The sequence below is a fragment of the Arachis ipaensis genome, chromosome B3, assembly GCF_059453495.1.
Source record: "Arachis ipaensis isolate K30076 ecotype BB chromosome B3, ASM5945349v1, whole genome shotgun sequence".
NCBI classification, from domain to species: Eukaryota; Viridiplantae; Streptophyta; class Magnoliopsida; order Fabales; family Fabaceae; genus Arachis; species Arachis ipaensis.
In genome coordinates this window covers 41069540-41093685 of record NC_142438.1, presented here as the reverse complement: position 1 = coordinate 41093685, position 24146 = coordinate 41069540, and the positions used below count along the sequence as shown (strand labels likewise).

The following is a 24146-nucleotide window of genomic DNA, read 5'->3' as shown; positions in this document are numbered from 1 at the left end:
TAGGGCCTATTTTGGTTGCCATAAATTCCTTCAAGAAAGTTCCTCTGTATGATAATGATTATATTAATGATTATATTAAAGCCTACAAGCATAAAAGAATTAAAAGAGCCTGTTTTGTTTTACTTTTTGACTCAATTACGTTAAGGTAATATTGTCTATCTTTAACTTGTGCACTGCAATTATTTTGCATATTTTGATGATTAATTACATTTAGTTGGTGATAGTTTGTGTAGGGATTTAAATTTGAAAGATATTTTATGATGTTTATTTATAATTTACTTATTATTTTATCATGAAACGATTTTTCTGGTTGAACCACGGTTAGACCGGTTGGACTAATAAACCAGTGAACCAGTAAATAGTGCAGTTTGATGACTGGTCCGGTTTTCAGAACCTTGAAAAAAATACTCCAACCTAAATTACTTCCTAAAACCTTAACATTAGATAACTATCTGCACCTAGTGAATTGAACATCCAGCCATTGTTAACTGTGCATGAGTAAATCGAATTAAAAAGAATAAACATCCAATTAAAAATAATGGACATAATCATTTACATATCTATTAAATTGAACATCCAACATATTGATTGTTCACATTGTTCAGTATTCTCGATGTGTCTACCTTTTGTACTTTTCCAATATTTTAACTTCAAAACAAAAAACCCTAACCGTTTCCCTCTCTGCCAAAACCCAACCTCAAGTCTCAACTCACTCTCCTCCCAAGAAGGCAAGAATCATAGATTCACTCACTCGCCTCACTACCTCACTCACCGCAGTTCCGCACGTTCACCGCCAAACACAACGGCAGCCAACGACGGAGGACGCACTTGTCACTCCCCCTCGCCGGCTCCTCTGCCTCGTCGCCGCGCGGCCATTGTCTGTTCGCCTCTGTCTTCTCCGTCTGTGTCGTCCCGGCCGCCTTGGCTCCGCCGTGCCACGCCTTTCTCTGCCTCCGCGTCGTGCCTGTTCTGCCTCTGCTTCCTCCGTTGTCATCGTGTTGGCTCCTCTGCAGGCTCTGCTCTGCTCCTCTTCGAAGCTCTGCTCTCTCTCGCCGCTGGCCTGCTCTGCAATGGTGCAACACTGCAACGGCCCCAACTTGGAAAACTGTCCCTGACTCTTTTTCTGGCTTTCTGCTTCTGCAGTGTAGTGTAGGTTAGTCTTTTTTTGTTTTTTGAAGTTATTTTTATTAATTTTTTATACTGGATTTTTGCTGTTTTAATTTATTGATGCTAATTGTATTCTAATGTAGAACTGATTGATTTAATTTGTAAAAGTTTTAGATGAATTGTATTTTTATCTTAAACTAATTGATTTAATTTATTGTTCTCTTTGTTCCTTTTCCTCACTTGAGGCTTGTATACTAAAGTTGGAGAAACTGAGGGAGATAATAGAGCAGAAGACATTTTCATTAACACTACAAAATTTGTTTCCTAGCTTGATAATCAAATGATGAAGATTCCATAACAGGGTCTTTCTTCTGGTGTTGTGTAGCACTCTTTAATTTCCTCAGTGGACTAATCACTTTGCAATAGTTTGATTTAGAGGTCAGTGTTAATAATAAGAGCTTGTTTTTAAAGGAGAGGAAATGGGAAGGTTCTAGCAGTTTTAAGTTTCAACATTGAATTTTCATTTGCGTTGATAAGGAGTCTTGGAAACGAGGCAGGGAAGACATGATAATTGATCATTGAAGCTGTTTTGTTTCATGCCAGTAGCTAGTGGATATTTTTGTGTTAGAAGTGATTATTAGTTACATTGTTTTGGTTGGTTGACTGCATTTTGTATTCTTATTCTATGTTCTTATTTTTTTAGTTTGACTTATAGAATATGCTTAAAATCAATAAGTATTTTTTACTATGTATGTGACTTAGGCCTTTTTAGATGAATGTTCATCTTCACAAAAAAATATTGGAATTCTGCTATATTAGTTTATTTTCCAATGGAATATATTTCATTGAAAAACAAAAAAAAAGTCATAATTTCAGCCTCTGCATTATAACTTTAATTTTCTGGATGTTTTCTTTTTCTTGGTTAATCTCTGGACAATTAATTGTTTAAGAGATCGGGTCAACCGGTTCAACCTATGACTCACCGGTTGACCCAGTGACCCAATAGTCCGACTGGTTCGATTACCGGTCCGGTTCTGATAAGTATGCTGGTAGGTGTGCCTCTCCTCTTTGATCCTTGCTCTGTTTTGCTGTTGTTCTTGCTGATGGTGTGTTGTTCTTGCCGCTTGTGTGTTGCTCCATTGCTGTGTTTCTGGGTTCTTGCCATGGTTTACGGGCTTTATATAATTTTATTTTATTTTTATATGTAGCCATTAAACAGATATGGAGTAGATTCATTTTGAATTTCTTAATGTTTTTCCTTTTTCCATTTTTTCTTTTTTTCTAAAATAGTTTGTCTTATTGCTGTTTCTTTCCTTTCTTATATACACACACACACATGCACACTATGCAGTCCCATCTCTTCCCAAAGATATTCACAAAGTTGGGGTTCAACCAGCTTGATCAAGTGATCAAAAACCTCACAAAGGAAACTGATTCCATCATCATCATAATGGTTCTCAATCAGGAAGAACTGCAACAACTGCCAGATGACAATTCTCAAAAGTGAGTCTTTGTTCTTTAGATGAAAACGCTTACCACTTTTTTTCTTTGGTGTATGTTTTGTTATTATGGTTTAAATTTCTCTGATATTTTTTTCTTTTTTCTCTTCTCTCTGCTTTCTTTTTTTTTAACAATTTTTATACGTTCTAATGTTTGATCTGTAAATTAAGTTCTGCCATGGGGAACCAATTGCCAAATTGCCCTATCAACAATGCTGGAACCATCAACAAGCAATTACTAACTGCTCCAATCAAATCCGCTACCGATAAGTTTCAGCTTCTTCCTGAGTTCCTCAAGGTATCTCATTCTGTAATCGTATATGGATTATAATGATGGTTTATTATTTATGAATTTTGATGTAATAATTAGTCAAAATGAATACGCATTAGTAATTTGTTGCCACCGCTTAAATGGCTGCGTCTGATTTTCTTAAGTTTTTTTAAATTTATTTTCGAAATCTATTAGATTCGCGGATTGGTGAAGCAACATTTGGATTCCTACAATTATTTCATAGAAACCGAGATGCAGAAAATTCTCGATGCTAACAATATCATTCGGATGACTAAGTTCCCGCATATCTACATCAGGTAAAACCAATTGTCTTGATCTGTACCCTGACTAATTTGCATAATTTATGTTTTGTGAATTGTCATATATGTTCTTATAGTTAGAGCGAACATTACGGCAAGGAATATCATTTGTGGATCACTGGATCTATTGTTCTTTAGTCTTTGTGTGCTCAAGCCATGCCAAGTTGTTTTGATTGGATTTATAGTTAATTTACAATAAGCTTTTCTTGCAGGTTTTTGAAAATTAGAATTGGTAAACCTTCAGTATCAGTAGATACTGCTGTCGAGAATATTACTCCACAGACATGCCGCTTGACTGACCAAACGTAAGATTCTTTTCCCTCAAAAACATGTCAGAGTCTTGATGTTATATTGTGTAGAAATAGATTGTTTTATATTCACTGTAGAGTTGTTTGCCTTGGTGCTTTGTTTTTGTGTGTGTATATAATGGCAGAGACTATAGTTTGACCAAATAGCACTCCTTTTTTTTGAAACATGATTCAATTTACAATGTCCAAATTAAAGGTATGCGGCTCCAATAAATGTTGATATTGAGTACGTGACGAGTCATGATGCAGCAGACAAACGAAGAAAGGTATTTGAACTATACTGTGATGTGAATTTTACAAAGCGAAACTGCATTATGAATTTAGCTTTGTTTTTCAGAATAATTTTTGTATTGGAAGAATGCCTATTATGTTGAGGAGTCATTCTTGTGTCCTGCATGGGAAAGACGAAGCTGAACTTGCAAGGCTTGGTTCGTATGAGTTACAAACACATATTTATTTATTTTTTATGCATTTTCCCTGTTGAATCCTAAGCCTATATGTTGTCCGTTCCTTGTTAAATCTTACTTATTTAAATTTTCTCTGATCAGGTGAATGCCCTCTTGATCCTGGTGGATATTTTGTAATCAAAGGGACTGAGAAGGTGCCATTCTGACTCTTTTCTTCAATGCTTTTCATAGTTAGAGGCACATTTTGGAAGTTTCTGATCAAGACTAGTTGAAACTGATGTTTTCGAATGATACAATTAAAAAGGGTTAATAATCGAAAATGATTGTATAAACGTTGAAATGGACATTGGTAAATAACTGAATATATGTCGAGAATAACTGGAAAAACATTTGATGGAGATAAGTTGTTAAGGTTTCTTTTTTTTATTAACTGTTGTCATAACTTTTTCTTATTATTTTCTTTAACCTCTTCTAATTGCATTTCTTGCGATCTTTGTTATCTCGGTATTATTTATATTTTCTTCCTCTTAATTTATGAATTATGCTGCCACCAATTTATTTCAGGTGATTTTAATACAAGAGCAGCTTTCAAAGAATAGAATAATTTTAGACACTGACAAGAAAGGAAAGTAAGTAATTCTTCTTAGTTTGTCGCTCATCATTTCTCCTTATATATGCGCATTCAATAAATGCACATTCAAAGAGGCATTTATACATGTATGGTTTTGGGAGCTTCCTGATGTCCCTCCCCCCCCCCCCCCCCTCCCTGTCTACTTGGTAGGCTAGTATGATCGCTTTTGAGTGATATGCTTTTCCTAAAATCAGGTACTAATGATGAGATTCATTCATATGGTTTCTCTTTCTTGGAACTATGGGTTGCTCTAGGCACTTGTTCTGGTGGAAAAGTAGCCCAATTTATAAAATGAATGAAGGATTGAAAAATGGATTTGCACAAAAAATCTTTAGACAGGCCACAGGACCCAATCCTTTATTTGGGTTAGAAGCCAAATGAACAGAGCCATGACAGATTACATTCAGAATGTTCCTTATCATTTAAGTTCTGGAAGGTCATAATGACAATAAGAAGACAAAATCTCGAAGTTTGTAAATATTTGTGACATTTAGATGAGCCCATTAATAATCTGTTAATACCTTATATTCACTTCATTAGATTACTAATTATTTTGTTTTGTGTTGTTTCTTAAAGTATAATTTTTTCTTCACTTGCTTTCAGTATTAATGCATCTGTTACAGCCAGCACAGACAAAATAAAAACTAAAACAGTTATCGTGATGGAAAATGAGAAGATGTGGGTACAATTGAATGTGTTTCCTAAAAAGGTGTGCACTTTTCTGATTTCAATTAGACTTATACCTTCTGCTCTCCTATTCCATTGAAATTAGGTTTATCACATTTTGGAATCTTTTAATTCCCTACAGGTTCCTCTTATGGTGGTAATGAAAGGTATGGGGATGGAGAGTGATCAAGAAGTTATACAAATGATTGGAAGAGATCCACGATATAGTTTGTTGCTTATGCCATCAATTGAGGCAAGTGACATATCTATTTGGCTATGTCAGAATATAGAAATTCTTATGGAGATTAGAGAAGCAATGTCTTTTATAACAGTTTTCTGCTTATTGCTTACTTAAATCATTATCTTATTTTGTTGCTTATATTACTATGTTCCCCCCTCCCAAATCAGGAATGCTCAAAAAATGGTGTATATACACAGCAACAAGCACTGGAGTACCTTGACTCAAAGGTATGTTTGTGAGACTCTGCGTATTTTTTTTTTTTTTTTAAATTCTTTTTTCCCCCTCAACATATATAATTTGGACATCCTTTTAGTACATAGACTTTGATGATATTCCTCTTTTATCCAAAAAAGAAAAGAGAGAGAACCTTGATATGCACACTCTATTGTTTATTGCTGATTCTGCTAATTTCTATTGTCTGTTTAGGCAAAAAGTTCCACATATTCGAACAATCCATCTGAAAAGGTTCTTAGCTCTCTCTCTCTACATTACACACACACTGCAGTTTGTTTATATGCTATTGGTTATGCAGTAATATTTGAATTTTCCCTCCTCATTTTTCTAACTTTGTCATTTCAACCTTTTCTATATAGGAAGGAAGGGCATTTCGTATCCTGACAGATGTATTTCTGGCGCATGTGCCAGTAAGTTCTATTTGAATTTTAATTATCGCTTGATAAAGTATGTTTGTTTATGGTCATTTATTTTCATCTTGGTATAAGAACTCAATTTTTCGTAATCGGTATACCTGTTGAGTGTTGATAACCTTAATTGTGTTTCGTTATCACTCACTATTTTCTTTTACTGTCATTAGGTGCATCAAAATAATTTTAGGGCAAAATGTATATATGCTGCTGTTATGATGAGACGCATGATGGATGCAATTCTGAATAAGGATGCAATGGATGACAAGGTAATCTCTTTTTCTAATACATGACTGTGCCAGCTGATGTATCTTGAGAAAAAGACTGGGTTACGTAGTGAAAACTATTGTGAACAAGATTTTCCTATGCGATGGGAAGATTCCATATTTCATTTTTACTTAGTAGCCATAATTTTCTTAGTAGTAGCCTATCCCCATCCAGTACTGATGGAAGGTGCTTCAAATGTCTTAGAAATGAAGTAATCTCGAGCACTTCTGAGAGGATTGTGCTGTCTCTAGACAATTAGAAATTAGCTCCAACTATGTCACAAAATCACGGGAGGAATGCAAGCAAGTTTGTGATAGGAAAGCGGAGTTTTCTGACTGATTGAGAAACTGAGGTGGTCCCTACATAGAATTGTTTTGGCAGCATCTCAGATTTTAGAAAGTAGGGATTTTTTTTTTTTTTGATAAAAAGAAAAATCAAGAGATTTCCTTCTTACTGGACTACAAATCAATGAGTGGGCTATACATACTTGAAAATCTAAAGCAGAACACTAAGGAATGCAATTAAATATGCCTGATCCTATGGGTTCGGTCTGCATTCACAGTGTGTTCCTTTGGCTAGTTGGTTGACTACATAAATTTTTTCCATATGTAGGACTATGTGGGAAACAAGCGGTTGGAGTTATCTGGCCAGATAATATCTTTGCTTTTTGAGGTACTCTCTCATTTAGTTTAATAAACAATTAACTTTTATGGAGATTCTTTGCATGTTTATTATTGCATCTATGTTATTCCTTCTTTTGTAGGATCTTTTCAAGACCATGATACTTGAAGTTAGAACACATATAGACAAACTGTTGGAAAAGGCAGACAAGGCTAAGCATTTTGACATTACTAATGTAAGCGTCTTTATATTTATACTCACTAGTGGATTAATAGGCACACCCCCCTTTTCCTAAAATTCAACGTGTGCAATAATAGTGAATGTGGGATAATCAAGATGACAAATACTTTACTGTTCAATTGAAAAGTCTTGGGTTCAAGCCTTAAGAGTAACAAACTTTTTTTTTTTTTTATGTTTATATAATAATAATGATGATGGTGATGATGATGCTGATGATAGGATAGTCAAGATGACAAATACTTTACTGTTAAATTAAAAAGTCCTAGACTCCTAGGCTCAAGTCTTAAGTCTTAGGTTCAAGTCTTAAGATACATCCACTATATCCCCACTATATAGTGGGGATAGGGAGGGATTTAGTGCACAAATTCTTTTATGAAATACCCTTTTCATATATAGTGGGGATATAGTGGATGTATCTTGCAAATGTAATCAATGCATGCATAAATCAAATCCAAACTTGGTAGTATTATTCAGTAATTTTCAGGTTGTGTGGGTACAGGGTTTATAGGGTGTCCTGTTAAAATTATACGTAATCCAATACCCAAAGGCTAGAGTAAAAAATCTTTGCCATAACTTGGTCATCTACCTCTTTCATTTTCAGCAAGTGAATAATTATTGGAGACAAAAACAGTCGTGATTCGTGAGAAACTTTAACACCTTATGGAGTTGACATCAGTCAACACATTGATGAGGTTGTCATTGTGATATTTTATTCGGATTTCAGTAAGAGATGGTCAGGTTGAGAACATAAAAAATTTGATGTCATCAGAAGTTTACTCATTAATGTCATGAATCTATTATCTTTTACTGTGGTTTGTTTGTACTAAAATAAAGAGAGATACTTGACTGCTTTTACTACTTTATTTGTTTAATATTGTCTTGTTTTGCTTTGTTTAGCCAACCTGATTTTAAAATGTCTGCTATTTGAATAATTTTCTTTTTCTTTTTCTTTTTTATTTTTTTTTCCTCTCCAAACTTCCATAGTGCTTACAAGGAAAACCTACAATCACTAATGGATTGGAAAGGACTCTCTCCACTGGTAATTTTGATATTAAGAGGTTCAAAATGAAGAGGAAAGGAATGACACAGGTTGTATATTGTTTTCCCTCTTCTTCCTTCCAATTACTTGGTATTTAGTATCCAAAATGACTTGGTGTAGTGTAGTTAGTTTAGGAGGTGCCTCATTATCAGGGTGCTTGGAATTGTGTGTCAACACGAAACATTTCTATTGATGAAATTTCTCTATTTACAGGTGTTGCAAAGATTATCATTTATAAGTGCTTTGGGGCAAATGACACGAGTTTCGCCACAATTTGAGAAGTCCAGGAAAGTAAGTGGACCAAGAGCTTTGCAGCCTAGCCAGGTGAGCTGCATTCTGATTGCAAACTTTCATGATATACTATCTTTATGATTCTCAGACATTTTATTCTAAATGTTTGAAATTTTATTTACTGAAAAACTGATATCTTCTTATCTTTTCTATTTGATATAGTGGGGTATGCTTTGTCCTTGTGATACTCCTGAAGGAGAAGCTTGTGGGTTGGTGAAGAACTTGGCTTTGATGACTCATGTTACTACTGATGAAAAGGAGGCCCCCTTAATCTCTTTGGTATGTTGTGTTATATTATAGAGTATAGACTGATGGACGTTTCCTTTATTACTGATTTATTGTTTAACGAGTATGACTGTTTTGTAAATTACAAATAGATGTTTTATTAGGACTATGGGATGATTGAAGTCATCAAATTTTTAAGTGTGGCTGAAAACTATTTTAATTATATTGCACTATTGTAAGTAACCACACAATGAAGGGCAGAGAATATGTAGTGTATTATTCAACTCATTACAAAGCTGGGTCTCAGCTCTACTGCTTGAGAAGAAAAAACAAATCAGAATTAGCAAAGGGAGAAACGAGACACTGTAGCAGCCTCACTCTCCCAGCCAATTCCTACCAATTTCCTGCCTTGCTTCCACACCCTCCTCTCTGCCTATGTATACATTTTCCCCAGAATAGAAAAAAACACGCACCTGCATATTCTATTGCCAGACTAGTAGTCTCATTCCTCACTCGCCCAAGTTAGTTAGGCCTTAAGGTCCCACCCAACCCTCCTATAGTCTGATTTAGAAATCCCTAAACTGCCCCTGAAGTTCTATGCTTATAAACTTGAAGTCCATTGGGAAATTTGTCTCTAATCCTAACAACTGTATTCACTGGTCGAAGGTTGACTCCTGGAGGAAAAATTGGATCTGGCTTGGTTTTATAAGATAGAAAATAGAAAGAAAACTCCTAAGAGAATTTCAGGGACTCCCTAAATCCCCAAGTTCTTTGTCACTCTCACCCCTACTATATTCATTATTCACTCTCTGAATCTTGTGGCATCCTCCTTCCTCTGAATTACATTTTTTTTTTATCTTTTTGTTGGTAGAAAAAGAAACTCTGTGCAGATAGGGAAAAATGTGCAGAAGAGGATGACACATCCTCACATTTACAAAATCTAAGACCTAATGGGTATGACCATGTAATAAAGCTTGACACCCTTAAACATTCCATGTTCTGAGCACCACAGACGGGCTGAAAAGCTAATCCCATATCAAAGATAATTAATAGTTAAACATGAACTGTCATAAACTAGAATTCCTTTCAAACCAAATAAGCACTGCAAGGATTGCAGTTTTCCGCATAGTCTTTGCTTCGTTGTGTGTTCTAAACCTTCTGTTTAGTAGGTAGAACTGATGCAAGTTCTTGGGAAAACCCATGATTCTTGAAAGATACCAAAAATCCTGTTTCAAAGAGATCTTGCTGTAGGACAATGCTTACTAAGTTGAGCCCCTGATTTGGAATCTAAACTGCTCTTTATACTCATATCAGTGGACCAAAGAAAGAGAGCCATGAACTTCTGGACTTTGGAGCATACCACTAGTGTTAATCCTATTAAGATCAGCAATCAAAACAGTAGCGCGATCTTAGATGGAGATTCAAATTCCAAATGAGCTATCCAAGAGGAACGTATCTATCTTAATAGTGGAACTCAATTACATGGACATAATATTTGCATTTGAAAAATACACGTATCTATCTATCTAGCTTCTAGACACTTCCTTCATTCATCCTATTAGGAAAAAAAATATATTTAAAATTCTTAAATGTTAAAAAATTTTCATCATTTATGTTGATCAAGATTGAGACAGAGAGAATTGAGAAATTCACAATAATAAGTTTGAAGAGGTGGGTCTTTGCAGCTCACCCAACAAAAAATGCATCGTCGTTGCAAAGGGAGGAGGTTTTGTAGTCGCTGTTGGGAGGAGAGGTCTATCTCAGATCTGGCTGCCATGGTAATGGTGGACTTGAAGATATGGGAAGTGGTTCACAAAGATGAAGAGCTTCTTGTTGGCGCTAACAACCCCAATAAGCCAGAGTTTGGTGATAGCCTTGTAGAGAACTTGGTGGGAGCACAGGCGGGGTGATGTACGTGTTTTGGAAGGAGAGCTCGGTGTAGTTGTTTTCATTGGAGAAGTCGAGAAGTATGAAGAGAGAGAGAGATGAGATGAGAGAGAAGAATGAGAGCAAGAAATGGAGTTAGGGCTTATGGAGGAAGATTGGAAATTGATTTTTGATTTATTTAGAAAAAATTAGAAACAAATTTGTGTGGAAAGTTGCTGTTGTAGTCACTGCCTTGCTTTGGTTTATGCCTTTGTCTACTGTGGTTTGTGTTTTATGTTTGAAGTTTGAAGCCAGAATAGGAGAAGACATGTGTCCCTCAGTGAGTAGGTGCTGCAGTGACATTGTTTGGGCGGGATCACAGTGGACCTCGTCCACTGGACTGCATGTGTTTTATATTTTTAGATATCCGAAGCTATTTCAATATTGTTTATACTTCTGCAACCAATATTTGAGTCCTGTTCACCGGCAATCTCATTGGCATCAAAACTTCAAAGCCTATAGCAGCAATGTGCTTTCTTGTAGATTCGAGTGAAACAATATGGCCATCGCTCAATGTTAATAGAAGTTAGAACTACACTTATTATGAGTGGTTCCCTCCAGTTTTCTACCTGTACTCTGTGGTCTCATGTGTTGGTTTGTTTTCTCTTCTGTACATTTGGGCAAATCTGGAGATGGTTATGGTTGGCGCATTGATATTTGTCTTATTGAATGTTTGGCCTGTTTACTGTATGTTGCATCACATATATATAATGTAGTGTTCATTATTTCCATGACAGTGTTACTCTTTGGGTGTTGAAGACATGGAGCAGCTCTCTGGTGAGGAGCTTCATGCACCAGATTCCTTTCTAGTTATTTTTAATGGTTTGATTCTTGGGAAGCATAGGAGGCCACAGGTATTGGTTTGTGTGTGTCTTTCGTTAATTATGCAATACATTGCAAATATGCACTCATTTTTAAAATCCATAGCTTGACTTTTCCTCCCTCATTGTTAAAGCATTTTGCTACTGCAATGCGAAAGTTGAGGAGAGCTGGTAAAATGGGTGAGTTTGTGAGCATCTATGTCAATGAAAAGCAGGTGAGTTGTCCTCTTATAATGGATGCCCCCTCCACCTTTCATTTTCTTGCCCTTTTTAAAAAAAAAATTTAATTTTTGAATTCATAACCTCATGCAAACTATAGAAACCAGTATTTGAATTTATGTCCTCATGACATGTTGTACTGCCTTTGTTTTAAGATATAACTTTAGTTTTATGGTTACAAGTTTAGTAGTCCTTATAAGTATACATATTATGTCCATGATTGTGGTTTTGAATTGGTTCTTAGCATATTTCTGAGAATTGGTTGTAGCTTAAAAATAGGCTGCAAGAAATCAGTCAAAAACTGATAAAACAGGTCAACAACCGGTGAACTGGTTGAACCGGTTAAACACATGTTTAACCGGTTCAAAAAATTGATAAAACACAAATCCGTCTTCCAAGAAAATATGTTTTATGCATGGATTTATTATTTTAGGTTATTATTATTTCTGGTTAAACTTCAAATTTCACCAGTTCAATGACTGGTTTTCAGAATTTGGCTTTTAGCCTTTTGCATCAAATCAGAGTTGATGCATGAACATGCTTATGGTTCCAATCTGGTCGGAGTTGCATGTTTTTCCTTCTGTCTGCATTTTATGATTCGATTTAATTATTCTATCTAAACAAGTGTTTTGGTTCTGAGTTAAATTAATGGTAAAAAGACATGTCTCCAGCATTGTGTGTACATAGCTTCTGATGGTGGTAGAGTTTGTCGTCCCCTTGTTATTGCTGACAAGGGAATATCAAGAGTCAAAGATGATCATATGGAAGAGTTGAAGGTAAGCATATCATTTGCTTTTATTGTGGAAATGAAAGGAGAAAAGTTGCTTATGAAAATTCAATTATCATGCTTGTTCAGGATGGAATGCGCACATTTGATGATTTCTTAAGAGATGGATTGATTGAATATCTTGATGTCAACGAGGAAAACAATGCTTTGGTTTGTTCTGCTCTAATTATTTCTAGCTAGGTTTTTCTTCAAAGTCATTCCTGACAAGTAAATATGCCAATTGCCTTATTTCCTTTTCTTTTAAGATTGCTTTATATGAAGGAGATGCCACACCAGATACTACTCATATTGAGATTGAACCTTTCACCATTTTGGGAGTTTGTGCGGGACTAATTCCATATCCTCATCATAATCAGTCACCAAGGAACACGTATCAGGTTGGTTCCCTAATCTCACCTTGCCTTCTCTCTTCCAATCTTTGTAGGTGTCAGAGAAGGTGACAAATATGTAAATAAAAATTATTCTTCTCATGTTCTGATATCTGTATATGCTGATTTTATTTTTGTGGTCACTGAGTGTAGTGTGCTATGGGGAAGCAAGCCATGGGAAATATAGCATACAACCAGGTACGCAACTTTTTGAAGGTTAATTGACATGAGCTCAGCAATGCATGGATTATATTTCAAAGTTTGTTGAATACTAATTTAATGGAATTCTTTTATTTGAACAAATCTAATTTTTAATAGCTTTATTCCTTAACTAGTGTATCAATATTCACTCTCTCAATTATTAAATGTGTATAAAAGTAATAAAATGGAATTAGTTGAGATGACAAGTTGTTTATAATTTAACTAAGAGGTCTTGGGTTTAGGTCTTAGAAATAGCGAAGAATTTTTTTTATGGATTGTATATAATGAAGGCCATTTTAGCAAAGAAAGTTATGCACCAACCCTTTCCATATCCCTATTATATATATAGTACAGATATAGTATAGACATAGATGCCTCTATACAAGTAGAGACATGCAAATTAGTACATGCGATGTGGATCGTGCTCCAAAATTTTAAATATTAGCAGTGCCTAGGAGTATTTTACAACATGCACCAATGTGAAGGAAATATTCTCCAGAAGTGTATGGAAAGAGTTATGATCATGTAGTCTTAAATCTTACCCTGTAAATCAAATGCACAGAGATGTTTCTTTGGCTTGCCTCCACAGGAAGCTGCTTGCAATTGAAGACTAGCTGATATGCAAGTCCATTTATACTTTACCAGTATACTTTATGTTGACTAATTTGATTATAGCGAGACTGGATTTGGTTAGAATGATTTTATGCTTTGTGGTTGTAGAGCCTGAGTGCTTGTTTAGTTGTAAATCAAGCTAAAAGCCTTTATGGTTACATGTGGCCATGTTGGTTTTAGGAATGTGTTTGATCTTGAAAAATATTTGGCATGAAGACTGAGGGCTTGATACTATTTCCTATGTTTTTATTATTGCGCATTGTGTAGTTTTACTGCTGCAATCAGCAGTTTTTATTACTATCATAGATAGAGCAGGGTTGACCAAGGTATAGGAGCTTGCATACTGGGTGCATAATAATGCAGTTTAAATCTTTATTTTTGTAGCTATGCCGGATGGACACCTTGCTTTATTTGCTGGTTTATCCTCAGCGGCCTTTGCTGACAACAAAGTCAATTGAGCTGGTTAGTATTACATTGTTTCATTATATGATTGCTTATGAGTTGAGGTTGTTAATAATATTTGTTCTTAGGTTGGATATGATAAGCTCGGAGCAGGTCAAAACGCTACGGTAGCTGTGATGAGTTACAGTGGTTATGATATAGAGGATGCCATTGTGATGAACAAGTCATCTCTTGATCGTGGCTTTGGTCGTTGTATTGTTATGAAAAAGTATGCAATTTTATTTGGGGTTTTGCTTCTGGTTGCTTTATATTTCATGGTCAGGATTTTTAAGGTAGCAGTGTTGTGTTTTAATGTTTCTTGATGGATAGGTATACTGTCATCTGCCAGAAGTATGCCAATGGCACATCTGATCGAATACTTAGGCCCAATAGAGCTGATAGTTCATCACGTCAGCAGGTTATATGTTTTCTTATTAATTGATCAATTGATTTTACAGTTTTTATTTGCTTAGTAGTCACTATACATATAATCAAGAAGTATTGTTGCTTATTTGCATTGCCTTGTGATACGACCCCTAGCTAGCAGAATTAGGGATCTTTATTGATGAACAGGGGTTGAAAATCACAATCCCCTAGGAATCAATACACGGGAGGAACTACCTCCTCTAGAGAGAATACCTCTCCATAGTTCTAACAAAATAACCAGAAAAGAAAAGCCTAATCCCTTCTAGACACAACACACTATTTATAGGTAGGTAGAAACCCCACTAACTAACTAATTGTCAGCTCTAGTAACTCTCCTGTAGGCTAAGCCAAGCTCAAAATGCCCAGCAATCAACAAGTGAACAGCAACTCAGGCTACTTACCTCTTCTTTTGTAAACTAAACCAAACCTGTTAGACGCCATCCTATCACCTACCTTGCTGACATTTTATGGAATACTTTGTATCTTTGGCTACTATTGAGTGTGCCTTGCAACCATAGACCAGTTTCTCTTGTTTGCTGGTTTTGGTGGTAGTGCAACTCTCACCTTCAATGATGGTTTTTCACAAAAGCGAGTTTTATAGTGTAGGATTAGAAGTTTGACTTCTATTTGGAGTAAAGTGGATCTTTCAGGGATTGGAAAGCTATGTTTTATAGATAATGCTCTGTTTTTCTTGCTTTTGCTTCTGTAAAGAGGATTTCTTTTCTTCTCATCTTGTATTAACCATCAGTTTGTCTTAATTGGATTCTTTTCTTTCTGAAAAAGCTCTTATGATCTCTCTATTTGTTTATTTTGTTTGTTTTTTTTTATCTTTCACCCCATCCAAGAAAAGCTAACTGACTTGTTTGTCATTCTTTTCTTTGAATTTTGTTTTAATCGAAAGGGAAAAAATGTGGTGAAATGTTTTTACTCCTTTTGTGATTGTTGTATAAAATCGGAGTTATTTAATGGTCAGGAAATTTTATTCTTCTATTTGTCTTGTCCTAGTTTGATTTTTTTAGTTCCTGAAAATATGTTTTTCAAATGTCATTTGATGTTTTCAAGCTTCCTTCAGATACTTGATGATGATGGACTTGCTGCACCAGGGGAAATTATTAAGCCAAATGACATCTATGTCAATAGGCAATCACCAATTGATACTAGAAGTAACATTATTGGGTCTGCAGCAAATTTGCCTGATAGGTTTGGTTTTTACTTTTCATATTTTGATTTAGTTGAGTGGGTTTCTCTAGAAATATGTGGTTCAACCTTTTTCTTATATGTTATTCTTATATCCAGTAAATATCGATCTTCTGCGCAATCGTTTAAGGGTCATGGAGGGGAAGTGGTTGACAGGGTGGTTCTTTGCTCGGACAAGAATAACAACATGTGTATCAAATTTATAATCCGTCACAATCGTAGGCCTGAGGTAAAGTCTTGGTTGGTTCATTGTGAATGTTAAGTATCTTACATGGTTTGAGGTAGTGTAGCTAACTCTTTGTTGGAATATGTTGCCTTAGCTTGGTGATAAATTTAGTAGCAGACATGGTCAAAAGGGTGTTTGTGGAACAATTGTCCAGCAGGAAGATTTTCCATTTTCTGAGAAAGGCATTTGTCCTGATCTGATAATGAATCCTCATGGTTTCCCAAGGTAATACAAATTATTTGTATGTCGAACTATTTTTCAATATGCTTCGTTGTTCTCTTATTTGCATTATCACTTTTAAATGAGTTATGCTATTCATGGTTTACTTTGTGTTCAACATTTTCTGTCTTTCCTACTCGTAAAATTTTTATTAGGTGAAACATATGAAGGATTCTTAAACTCAAAACATGAAGCAGGGTCTCTGAATAACAAAATAGATGGTGGATTCTAGACTAAAACTTTGTCATCTTCACCATGCTAATAACGTTTTGACATTTATGTTGTACATGGCATGGCTATTTTTCTAATACGTATGTGAACTCATTAGCATGTTGAGCTATTAATCAAATATAGTTATGAATGAGTTCTGTAAAAAAAAGGAAAAGGTTAACATCTGTTAGTATTACTCATTAATGTGTACTATCATACACATTCTGTGTCAACACTATTACAACAAATGCAGAGAATATAAGGATATGTTGAATTCTTTTAGCTCAATTATAAAGTATAGTTTTCCAATCCTTACACCAAATAAATGCCACACATCTAATCGTGTCTTGTAAAACTTGCTTGTCAAGAAAAATTGTGATAGAAAAGTGCTACCAAGCTTGAGTGAAAGTTTTAGTGGACAACTATTTGATCTGCAGTGTTGGATGGATTGAATCTTGGGTGGTAAAAACCTAACGAGAGAATGTATTTGGGGAAGCTAATAAATGATTATGCCATAATCAATTTGTTTGAGGCTTTACTTGAAAAGTAGTTTTAAAATAATGTGTTTTGTTTAGATTCTATGAAGGGTTAAGTTAGGCCTGCGACAACAACTGTAAGACTTCGTCGCATCCCAATGCTTGGACATGACGCAATGACATCCTTAATCCCTGTAGCCGACCCCAAGGAAAAGAGGCTTTTGTTAACAACTACTTGTATAGTACCCATAGGACGTTCATTATCAAAATTATTTTCTGAAGTAATTTTTATTGTTTTGTTTAAATTAATAAAATAAATAAAAATACTTTTTTCCTAACAATATTTTACTATCTAAGAACTTTAATCCAATGGTTATACACAAAACCAACATGTAGAAAAATGAGGGAAACAAGAGTGTTCAAAGAAATTGTGATGAGAGAGAAGTTTCTTTGAGAGAAAATATTTTAACTAAACTGTGACAGGTAACGTGGGAGAGCTAGGCGGGAGAATGAAAATTGTGAGAACAGTTAGGGATGATATAGCTTTAGCATAGAAAGGGATTACAAGCTAATGCCTGAGTAATGCTCCAATTGGTGCTTTTTGTATCTCTGTTCTAAATATATATTGATGTATTGAAGGTCCAATGAGAAGAATGGACTAGATAGAGGAAAATCTAACGGGTATAGGTAGAAGGATATAGCGAAAACTTTAGATGATAGCATAGAGGAGTTAAATTTAAATTACTAGCCTATTGGCGTGGTTTATGATGCACTACATAGTCAACAGGAAAAAAGGCTGCTTCTTCGAGTGGTTGGGTAAGATTTTTTTATTAGGGCCACATCACTTTTTGTTATTGGGGTTGTGGAAAGTCAATGAGATTTGAGAAGTCACTGAAATATGATGTGGATGCAAATATATGCTGCTTTGCATGTTTCTCTGCACAAAATTATTGTACTTTAACTGTCAGGTGGTAACATTTAGTATTGAGTTTCATTGGTAAAAAGACATGTTCGTTTTGAATGTTTAGCATTAAAATATTTTTTTTTGGATCAAGCTCTTCTAAAGTGAGGGAGTTGGTAAAATGAGAGTCTAATCACCTTTGAATCAAGGTAGTGGGACTCGCATATAATAGAAGTTACAAATTTAATGGTGATTAATCCCTTACGTTATTACTTTACAATTCGCCTCACTTTAGAGGATCTTTTTCCCATTTTTTTGGGATGTAATTAAATGGATAAACAACAATGCATTTTACCTGACGCGAACTAATAATTTTTCATATTATCAGTCGTATGACAGTTGGAAAGATGATTGAGCTTCTTGGAGGCAAGGCAGGGGTTTCATGTGGCAAGTTTCATTATGGAAGTGCTTTTGGAGAAAGAAGTGGTCATGCAGACAAGGTTGAAACTATAAGGTATCTTATTTGTCTCCGGTGTGACATTCTTTATATTGACTTACCTGTATTTATGTTCTTATGGTTTTATTCATCTGGCAGTGAGACACTAGTGAAGCATGGCTTCAATTACAGTGGAAAGGACTTCATTTATTCAGGTTTTCTTTTCCTCTTACAGTTATTAATTCAGATTTGTTTATGGAAATTTTTTCTAAAATATTTTGGGAATGAAATGATCACGTCTCGCCACTATGCATGCATGTATATATGATGACATGGTCAGGTCTCTAGTCAGTTCATGTGGGTATATGAAATATAAGTACGATCAACAGAACTAAACTGTGTCTATATCCCATGTCGTAGAGTCAGCTAATAAAGATTCAGAAACATATTTCATGGGCAATCAATTGAATAAAAGCAACCCATCTTCCCTTATCAGTTATCGGCATGAGTTTTTGGTTATTTATAGAATTGTTAGGCATTTGGTTGACGATGTCCTAAAGGTTGTTACCGTACCCAGGTGGGAAAGTTTTGTTCTATGATTTAGTTTTGGCTGTTGCTTGGTGTTAGCAAAGTGCATGCTTTTAATGGAACCTCTTTGCATTTGCATATTGCACTGATGAATTATTTCGTGCTCCGCTTTTTGGGTTGTTATTCCAGCAATATAGTTTAACATTCCTTTGTTCATGTATACAAGTGGCATCCACATTCTCCTTTTTGATTTCAGGTATCACAGGCTGCCCATTGCAAGCATATATATTTATGGGTCCAATTTACTATCAGAAGTTAAAACATATGGTGAGTGAAGTCTTTTTAATATGATTTTCTATTTGTGTTGATTACTAGAAGGGGTACCATAATTTTGGCTTTTATAGTCTTCCTATATAGGCACCAACCATAATTTCGGTTTCAGTTGACTATTCAAAAAATATTGTAATGTTCATGGTTGAATGATATTTTTCTATTAGATTTAACTTGCTCGTATATTCATGTCATAAGTTCATAAGCAAATGCTTTGTCTATGACCAGGTGCTCGACAAGATGCATGCTCGAGGCAATGGCCCTCGCGTTATGCTTACTAGACAGCCTACAGAAGGGAAAGCTAGAAATGGAGGTTTTCATTTTAGACACTCTTCATTTGTTGTTGAATTTATATAGAATAGTAAAAGTTAATATGGAACACTGCTGTTTTCCCACTCCTCTTGGGGGCAATAGTTTACAACTTTTATTTGTCATTTTTTTTTGGTGGTCATGTATGTTCTGTTCAGCAGCATTCTTAATAGTTTGTCAATTTATAGCCTAAGCATTATTTAATTATTAAAGTATTTTTCAAATTAGCCTACCAGGCCAACAAATTACCCTAAAGTGTATATTCATTTTGGTCCTTGAAGTTATATGAATGCCTTGCTTTAGTGTATTATATTGGAAAAAGTGATTCCGACCAGTTCTTTTTGGTGATTAAAGTTAGTCGCTAGGAAACATCACCTTAAGGGATAAACTGAGTCGGTTTCCAATTTCAGAGATAACAAACCCAAGGGATTAAAATGAATGTCCATTCATTCCAAATACCGAGTTGCAATATATTTCATCACGGTATTTATTCTAGATTTGGATTGGCAGAACCTAACCTTTTTCCTGGTAACTAATTTATAGATATATGTTATAGAGTGGTTAAATGATAACAACTCCTTATGTTCAGGTCTACGTGTTGGAGAAATGGAGCGTGATTGCTTAATTGCATATGGTGCTAGTATGTTGATTTATGAGCGACTCATGTTATCTAGTGATCCTTTCGAAGTTCAGGTAAATAATTTAGACTTTTATGTTGATTGCATTCATTGCATTCATTACAGTATTGTATGCATTTCAAGTACAGAATAATTTATAGTAATATTAAAAGGTCAAATGAGGGTTTTCTGCAGAGTGCAGATAACCAAGTCCCAATACGCATACTATTTTATCATTTTGGATAAAGTAAACCCCCTTTCCAGGTTAAACAATTTATGTGCAAGACTTTATATTGAAGTTGCTGAATTCTGTTTTAATTCTGGCAAACAAGGATTTCCTGCATGGATTAGATTGAAGCTCTTCCATGAAATCTATTGATATTTGCATAATAAATCTAAAAATTCTCTCATTCAAATCTTTCCTCAACCTTCAAAGCCTCATATCATACTGGTTTGGTTATGTATTATACTTTACAATGACGGAGAAAAGCTCTTTGGAATGGGGTAAAGAGAAAAGTGGAAATATTGGAAGTAACGGTCAAGACATTTCTTTGATGCAGAGGTTAAAATTTGAGAAAAAAAAAGTTAGCCGTAAAGTGAAAAATCACTTCACTTCAAATTTCAAGATCACTTATAATTAAAATTCAGGTATTTTGAGGATTACACAATGTCTGCCCAATTTTTTAAAAGTCTTGTTTATATTCAAACCACCAAAACCACCAATGGCAGTACTCTATCATGTTTATCTCAAGAGGCTATGTAGTACCTATACTTCAAAATACTCACCGTATCTATATCCATTATGCATCATGTCGGATGCTATACACATACTTTCATCTACTTTTAATTATATTTTAGAAAATCTTTCTTTAAGTTTTTAAACTTTTCATATGTATAAAATTAGAAATTTCATAACATTAAATAGAATGACTAACTTTTAGTTTGTGTATGTTAATCTATGTTAATATAAATTCATAACTCCTTTCTTTTAACTTAAGCTTTATGTTTTTTCTTAATTTTATAGTACTTTTCACATACTATTATATAGTCTGACTCCACAAAGCATGGACTTTTAGCTGGCCTCGCCACACCAGTGCCCTATGTTTAATGCAATTACATACTTCCTTTATTCCAGAATATCTATTATTTGAAATTCTGTATAATGGCAACTCAGTCTATTTGGAAATAATTTGTATTTAGATATAGAGTTTTTAATGCACCAAAATTTTGAAGTGATAGGTATTTGAAGCAAGGAAGTATCTTTTATATGCGTAGTCTCTTTTTTTGTGTTTAATAAATATATTATTTTTATATTTGATTTTAATTCTTGTATTGATTGTGCCGTGTCCTATACTTTTACAAAATTGCCGAGTCCCCTTATCCGTGTTGTATCATATGTGTCGCTTGTCGATTCCATGCTTCCTACATATCTAGCTTGCCCACTACTGTAACAATTCATCATCTCTGCAATATTAAGCAAAATCAATTTTGACGAAATAGTTATTGTCTGGAATAAAGTGTTCAAACATGAAACCAAAGACACTTTTTATTTTTTGTTCGCATGGTACATTAAAAGTTAAAACCGTTATATTCTTTACAATCAAGTTGACTCATGATACTTTCATTTCTACACAGGTCTGCAGAGAATGCGGTTTGTTAGGATATTACAACCATAAGCTGAAAACTGGCATTTGTTCATCTTGTAAAAATGGAGATAAGATTTCTACCATGAAGCTACCATATGCATGCAAGCTCTTGATTCAGGTATGATATGCTCTTCTCGATAACTTCAATTTATATATTCTGGAAGTTCAGTTATCTGATTGAGATCCTATTCATTTATATGAAAAATTATTGTACCAACTGATAAGTGATCAACTCCTTTGTGTCTCCATTTATATGAAGTTGATTAATCTATCAATTATTTATTTTGAGCAAGAATTAATCCTATTTCACTGTTAAGTTAGAAAATGATAGATCTTACTAACCATTCCAAGAATAGAAAAATGCTTTGAAAAGAATCAATTTTATTACTGTATGGAGTTATTAGAACAAGGATAGATGCATTTAGTTCCAAAATAGTTTCATATCTATGTGCATTTTAATCTAGGAAATGAAATTTCTCATTTTCTCTATTACACATTACACTGAAAATAGCACAAACCGAGATCTTGATAATAACGAATTAATTTGAGATGGTTTCAGCTTTCAGCAGCCAGTGAAAGAGGGACATTGCATTGATCTAATGTGGTGCAAATAAGCACTTTAGTTGCTTCTCTTATACTTATTTTGAGAATCTAGAAGGAATAGAAGGAAAAAACTGCAAAGTGGAATCATTGGAATTTGGAAATGGCTATATTTAGCCATATTAGTCTGCTTCCTCAGAACTCAAGCAAACAAAAATAAAATAACCAAGCGTTTACCAGTGTGTGGGGCTGTTATGCGAATCAAAGTATTAAACTAGAATAGTCAAGTGTATATGAAATTTTAAATTGGTCTATTATTTGAATTGAAAAGATCATGCCCATCGGCTTTTAAAATTGCTGTTTGTTGATTGATTTTTGATTTGGTTCTCAAAATTTTCAGGAACTCCAATCAATGAATATTGTTCCTCGCTTGAAATTGGCAGAAGCGTAAAGTCTTTTCAGATAAAGTTGAGAGGAAAACTGATTTGCTGCTTGGGACAAATCAAAGGCAAAACGTTGCCATTGACTACCAACTATTCCTTCTTTGTATAGGCGTTAGGCACAAGTGATTTGCAAAGCTGAAGATTAGTTTTCTTTTTATATTTCTAGGTGTTTTCTGTCTTTGTCAAAGGTAGTTATCGACGGTTAAGGAAACTCCTTTTTCATGATGTGGTTTCTGAGAGTAGAACAAACTCTTAAACATACCAATCAAAGCAGCACATCAACCAATGAGCATCTGAATGTACATAAACTTCATGTTATTAGAAATAGAGTGATGTTAACACTTCATAGAATAACGAAAGTGTTACAAGCTTCGAAGACTCCAGGTTGTAATTTGCATGAACTTGGTATATAATATGAGACGTCGAAAATAAAATAGGACTGCAATAAAACTAGCAGAAACAAAGGAAAAGTAAATTTGACAATTAAAGAAATCCTACTCATCAGTGTTATCAGAATCGTAACGAACAAGAAAATGGGTGAACCTATCGTTTTTGCATTTTCAAATTCGTTGAAAACTGGCTGGTTTAACGTGAACCACGTGATAAAAAGAGCTCGAGTGATTCACAGCACATTAATTCTCTTGTTCTAAGTTCGGCACTTCGGCCATCATTCTTTTTTTCGTTGGAGCATTATAAACACCTTTTTCTATTGTGAAAAAATATAGGTAACCAGCATTTTTTCCTGCTAACTATCTTCACTCCAAAAAAGATGATTTAATTAACAAAATGCTTTACCATTATGGTAAATCAGCGTTTTGTTAATTTAAATCAGTGTATTATGGTTAGTATTTTGTTCACTAAATTACCTTTTTTGAAAGAATGTTAGAGGATTAGCAGAATTTCTTATTTTTTTTTTAGGATAAACTATTAAAAATAAATTCGAATAATTTTGTTGCTGATGAAAATGCACCAAAATTTTGTTATTGACAAAAAATATTCTCAAATAATTTAAAAACGCGACAAAAATATCTAACATTAAATACGTATTTTTCAAAAAATAATTTAGAGATTGAATTTTGATGCGATTTATTGCAAGTATGATTAGAAAAATGAGATATTATTATTCTTAAAATTTAGTGATTTTTTTGTTAAGTATATATATTTTTGTGATTTTTTAAAAGTATTATTGGTTGTTGACAAAAATTACAAAAACAATATATACTTAGTGAAAAATAACTAAATTTTGAGGATAAAAATATTTCGTTTTTCTAATCATACTTGCAAAAAATTGTATCAAAATTCAATCACTAAATCATTTTTTGATAATACATTTTTAATGTTGAGTATTTTTGTCACGTTTTTAAATTATTTCAGGACATTTTTGTCGATAACAAAATTTGAGTACATTTTTATCAGCGACAAAATTATTCGGGTGCATTTTTTGGTGGTTTACCCATTTTTTACTAGCAATGTTTAAAACTGTAGGTTAA

General features: G+C 34.3%; 1 protein-coding gene across 1 annotated transcript; it reads left to right on the top strand.

Moving 5' to 3' along the window:
• The first annotated feature begins 671 nt into the window (after positions 1-671).
• On the top strand, positions 672-23027 carry NRPC2 (nuclear RNA polymerase C2). Its single transcript, XM_016333461.3, has 39 exons — positions 672-1153; positions 2459-2610; positions 2778-2904; positions 3073-3194; positions 3410-3502; positions 3702-3771; positions 3843-3933; positions 4054-4106; positions 4477-4541; positions 5147-5252; positions 5352-5462; positions 5618-5677; positions 5877-5915; positions 6044-6094; positions 6265-6363; positions 6974-7033; positions 7125-7217; positions 8207-8311; positions 8475-8585; positions 8715-8831; positions 11441-11557; positions 11659-11739; positions 12415-12519; positions 12600-12680; positions 12776-12907; positions 13052-13096; positions 14096-14173; positions 14242-14381; positions 14483-14570; positions 15651-15778; positions 15875-16004; positions 16096-16226; positions 18196-18321; positions 18403-18458; positions 19028-19098; positions 19330-19414; positions 20000-20103; positions 21663-21791; positions 22614-23027. The coding sequence occupies exons 2-39, from the start codon at positions 2558-2560 to the stop codon at positions 22662-22664; spliced, it is 3504 nt and encodes a 1167-aa protein (XP_016188947.1). The 5' UTR covers positions 672-1153; positions 2459-2557; the 3' UTR covers positions 22665-23027.
• Positions 23028-24146: the final 1119 nt, after the last annotated feature.